The following is a 5098-nucleotide window of genomic DNA, read 5'->3' as shown; positions in this document are numbered from 1 at the left end:
CCAACATGTGACGAAAACAATGCCTTTAAAAAACTTCCTTTCTTTCTTTCCCAATCCCACGTTCTTGTACAAGTCGATGGCTTCACGAACAAAAGAGAAAGTGAGTGATCCAAGTTTACACCAACCTGCGATCCTATTCCAAACAGGTAAAGAGCACGAGCACCAACACAACAAATGATCGATGGTTTCCTCATGAGTCTCACATAGACCACAATATGTAGTCCCAAAATTACAGTTACGAGCCTGGAGAGCCTTATAAGTAGGCACTCGATCCATAGCCGCCCTCCAAATGAATATATTACATTTTTTAGCAACACCGGATGCGCATTTGAAAATAAATCTCCCGTTATAATCCATACTACTACGAAGAAAATCTTTGACACTTTTGACCGAGAAACCATTACACGGGTCCGCCAACCATTCCCAACTATCCTTCATGTCCTTGATTCTTTCATTATCTATCAAGTCTCGAAAGTTATTCCATTCTTCAATAGTCTCATAAGACAAAGGTGTCGAATACCAAGTAGGACAACCCACAAACCGTTTAGTCTCCAAACAAAAACAATCTCAAACTAGATATTTCTTATCTTGTTCCAATTTAAAAACTAATGGGAACATATGTTTCAAACAAGAGCTACTAATCCAAGGGTCAAGCCAGAACCGACTATGTTTCCCATTTCCAACATGTTCAAATTGACTCCTCCCACTTTAAACTCTATCCACCATTCTAATGATCGACTTCCAAACACTAGTACCCGAGTTGTTGACGGGAATAGATTTCCATCCTCTAGACGTTCCATGAATAGCGTCTATCACCCTTCTCCATAATGCATTCTCCTTGTTTCTATACCGCCAAATCCATTTTGAAAGTAGCAAAATATTCGAGTCTTTTAGTTTACAAAGTCCCAAACCCCCATGTTTAACCGGTGAAGTAACTCGATCCCACGAAATTAGTTGGTCCAATTTTAATGTAACGTAATACCAAAGTGTGTAAGAGGGGTGGGAGTGGATGCGGAGAGGAGTGCGGGGAACCCCGGCCCCGCGCGGGCACACCGCTGCCAGGGGTTTGGGGTGGGGTAAAATGGAAGGGAATTGGTGTAGTGAGCCCGAGGAGAGAGAAGAGGAAGTGGGGACCGCGTGCAGGAAAAGGGCGAATGGGGGTTGGACACGTGGCGATTGGGGTTGGGGTAAGTGGCGCCACCATTTTGGGGTGAATTGGGAAAGTTTGAGGTGGAGAGTTTTTATTGAAAGATGGTGATGTGGATATTTGGGGAAGTTTGGGGTTGGGGAAACCACTCCCTCCCCCCTAACCGTTCCGTATTTAAACAAAAAGGAAAACAAAAGCTTAAGGACTTAAGTTGCATGGATATAAAACACCATTGCATAAAATGCAACATTTGCAGACATATCCTAACTGTCATGAACTGGTATTCATATTATCCACCGTTGGATCATGTTATCTGATATCAGTATGACTAGGATAATATCGTGTTTTTTCTAAAAGTGAAAAAATAATCCACAAACAAAAGATAACGACCCCACAAAATTCGAAATTTCTTCAATTTCAATTTCAAAACCACTTTTTATTCTTACACGTATCAATATAACTACAATATAAAGCAATCATTTTTTATTATATTAGAAACTTTCCTCTTTTTTCTACTTTGACTAAAAGCAATCCAGAACCCCCTTTTATCCAATCTTCATTTCTTTATCTAAAAATTACATCTTTTTTTTTATTTTGTGAATTCTGGGAAAGGAAAAAAATGGCTAAAATGATGAGTAATGAATGTATATTTTCTGCTTGTAATCATGGTTTTGATATGAAGAAAATTGATAAAGTGTCTGTTGGTATGATAAAGTTGCCAACTTTATCAAATCTTGCTTCATCTTTGACCCTCCGGGAATCTTCCGCCGGCGAGTTTTTTGGCCGGCCGGTGACTTTAAGAGGTCAAGAAAGAAGGGCTGGTGCCCAAGTAGCTGCGGCTTCTGATGCCAAGGTTTGTTTTTAAATTCTTTCAAATTTCCATTTTTTTACTTTTATTTTATTTATTTGAAATTTATGTCATTTGATTGTAGCATGTTGTAAATTTATTCTGTCATCAAGATTTGGTTTTTTTTTTTTTTTAACTTGTTAAAAATCATTTATTTTAGGCAAAGAAAAATTTAAGAAGAAAGCTGAAAATGAGATTGATATTATACCCTGATAATTGTTTTTACAAGTTAAGAGGTGAAGTTACTGGCTTACCTGGTTCAAAACACCAAAAAGGAAGAGACTTTATGATCATGGACTGATGTTGGTCTTTATACAATTTATTTTGTTTTTTAAAAACATCTTAATTTATAAGAAAAAAGTTACATCTTGATAGTTAGGAAGTACATTTTTCCTAGTATATTTATAATATCTGATACTATTGTTTGTACAATATTGAAATATTTATAGGATTTATGAAAATTTATCGAATTTTTGAACTATTAAAAATGGCTGAATACTGTGTTCTTGATTCATTTATTGTGTGCTCCAATCTAATAATGGAGTTATTGGATTTAACAGATGATTAATGGCATTGGGAAATCTTTAAGATGGTGGGAGAAAGGGCTTCAACCAAACATGAAGGAAATAACAGGTGCAGAAGATCTTGTTGAATCGCTTTCGCAGGCAGGTGATCAGTTAGTTGTTGTTGATTTCTTTTCACCTGGTTGTGGAGGCTGCAAAGCTCTTCACCCCAAGGTATGCTTCAAAATCAAATCTTTTAAAAATCTAATTGATCTAATATAACCTCATTTAGGTAAGGCTGCATTTCAATATATTTACTTATGAATAGGTCGAATGGGTTATGAACTTCTTTTTCAACTCATACGGATAATATCAGAATATTTAGATTGAAAGTAGAGGGGTCATATGGATCGCATGTTTCAGCCCAAAGTGAATATTTGATGCATAAAAGATAGAATATTTTAAATTTAATTATCCCAAAGATCAAATTATATGAAATAATATGACTTCTATCAGTCATATTTGAGATGTTATATATGAACAAAAAGTTTTTCAAGTTGAAACAATGCATATGGAAATTACATGTTTCTGCCTGTTAGTCCATTACACAACTTCAGTGCAAATAAAAAAACCCATTACACAACCCGCCCAGCACGCTCTTTTATCATCATCTCTACCATTTTCTTACATTTTCTGGGATTTTTTTTTTTTTTTGCCATTCTGGTATTGCAGATATGTCAATTAGCAGAGATGAATCCAGACGTGCAGTTTCTGCAAGTGAACTATGAGGATCACAAGTCTATGTGTTACAGCCTCAACGTTCATGTTCTCCCGTTTTTTCGGTTCTATAGAGGAGCTGAAGGTCGTGTTTGTAGCTTTAGCTGTACAAATGCTACGGTTCGTATCCATTTCAAACTTTTGCCTTTTTAGCAATGTAACGCCTTGTTGAGCGGGTGGTAATGGGTTGATATAGTTAGAACAAAAAGGGTCAACTTAAGCTTTAAGATTCAGGTCAACAAGGGGTGGGGTGGGTCATATTGACTCTCAGGCTCACAGTTACTTTTTCTCATGTTCTTTATAATTAATAAAGACATAATTATACAACTACAATCTATCATTTTTTTTTCTTACGTGAATAAAACAATCTATAATGTACTATGGAAAACTTTCAACTTATTTGACCCGCTTCCTTGATAGCTAAGTATCTAGTTTACGGTTGACCTGGTATTAATAAAATAAAAACCTGAATAAGTTTCATTACATTAGTTTTCTTTTTTAACGGAAGTTTCATGCTTTAGTTAATAGGATGATAAACTGAACCTTGACTTGTGATGATACAGATCAAGAAATTTAAAGATGCATTAGCAAGGTATAAGCCTGATAGATGCGGCTTAGGGCCTCCAAAAGGTTTAGAGGAGAAAGAATTGATAGCACTTGGGGCAAACCGCGACCTTTCATTTGTATATACGCCAAAAGGTTTAGAGGAGAAAGAATTGACACCACCACCATTGCCGTCTCTGGCAGTAGCGGGCTCACAATCAAAACTAAATGCTCCTCTTCCTCTTCCTCTTCCTCGTTCTCTGAAGTCTACATCGGAAATGAAAAAAGACAGTAAAGATAATACCTTGGTGTCTTTTGGGAGATGAGATGGATTTGAGATGTTTTAAAAGCTCATGTCTAATGTTAGTGTCTGTATAGGGTACCCATGTACCATTTCGCATTTTTTGTTGTGTAGATCGTGTAAAAGTAGCTAGTGTTTGCACCTCTGTACCCATCTTCTTGAGGCTTAGCGCCAAAATTTATGTCTAATATGTATATGAACGAAGTGACTTAGTTTACTTCGTCCCAAGAGTTCAATAGAAGTTATGAGTTAATTAGCATTTATTTGCATCAAAGCAACGTTTTCAAATTAGCTGTTTTTTTCAAACATAACCTTACAAGGTTTCAAATTTGTGCTGCTAATTGCATTCAGACAAAGAGCTAAAGAAATACAATCATACAATGTGTGTTTCAAGTCAAACCAGACCAGCTTATTTGGACTCATAAAAAGCCCATTTTAGATCAACCTTGTTTGACCAGTTAGCCAACCCACATAATCCGTCCAAGTTGTTATCTCGAGTACGAAAAGTTTTAATTTCATGAAATTTTACAGATGGTAATTAAAGTTCCTCCAGAATGTACAAATCCAAATAGTTCTCTTCCTGGCCAAGCAGCCATGTTGTGCATTCATAATGAATGTACATTTATAGATTTTGATCTCAGAAATCTTTAATACCACTACCAAAATAACAAGTCAAATTAAAAATTCAAATCAATGCACAAAAAGTTCAAGAAAATGAAGAACATATATAGTGTGAAAGTTCGATATCACCCATAAAGTATAATGAGAGCCTAGCATGAGTAGCAGAAAGAAGAACGTAGCCAAAGACAACTTGCCGATGGATATGATGATCCATATATGCATGCATATACATGTATACACAATGCATGGATATGACGGTTATCGGCAAGTCATCCTTGGCTGCACTCCCAACATTCTGCAACCACCATGTTAGGCCATGGGTGAACATAACCTGTACGTTGTTAACAAAGAAGAAGTTA

General features: G+C 36.2%; 1 protein-coding gene across 2 annotated transcripts; it reads left to right on the top strand.

Annotated features, from left to right (window-relative positions):
* Positions 1 to 1651: 1651 nt before the first annotated feature.
* LOC122605315 (thioredoxin-like 1-1, chloroplastic) lies at positions 1652 to 4377 on the top strand. 2 transcript variants are annotated; one of them, XM_043778246.1, is made up of 4 exons: positions 1652 to 2000; positions 2555 to 2659; positions 3230 to 3394; positions 3838 to 4377. In XM_043778246.1, the coding sequence occupies exons 1-4, from the start codon at positions 1767 to 1769 to the stop codon at positions 4141 to 4143; spliced, it is 810 nt and encodes a 269-aa protein (XP_043634181.1). In that variant the 5' UTR covers positions 1652 to 1766; the 3' UTR covers positions 4144 to 4377. The 2 variants fall into 2 exon arrangements, with proteins under 2 accessions (XP_043634181.1, XP_043634173.1); XM_043778238.1 differs by having other exon boundaries at positions 1653 to 2000; positions 2555 to 2731.
* Positions 4378 to 5098: the final 721 nt, after the last annotated feature.

This window comes from Erigeron canadensis, chromosome 1 (assembly GCF_010389155.1).
Source record: "Erigeron canadensis isolate Cc75 chromosome 1, C_canadensis_v1, whole genome shotgun sequence".
Lineage (NCBI taxonomy): Eukaryota > Viridiplantae > Streptophyta > Magnoliopsida > Asterales > Asteraceae > Erigeron > Erigeron canadensis.
Note: the sequence above shows the minus strand (reverse complement) of the source record. Positions and strands in the feature narration are given on the sequence as shown.

What these genes read in the sequence shown, in the direction of transcription:
- LOC122605315 (XM_043778238.1), top strand. Translation starts at nt 1,767, where the DNA reads ATGGCTAAAATGATGAGTAATGAATGTATATTTTCTGCTTGTAATCAT. An exon ending in CTGCGGCTTCTGATGCCAAG is followed by an intron (nt 2,001 to 2,554) that starts GTTTGTTTTTAA and finishes TGGATTTAACAG; the next exon opens with ATGATTAATGGCATTGGGAA. An exon ending in TTAGCTGTACAAATGCTACG is followed by an intron (nt 3,395 to 3,837) that starts GTTCGTATCCAT and finishes GTGATGATACAG; the next exon opens with ATCAAGAAATTTAAAGATGC.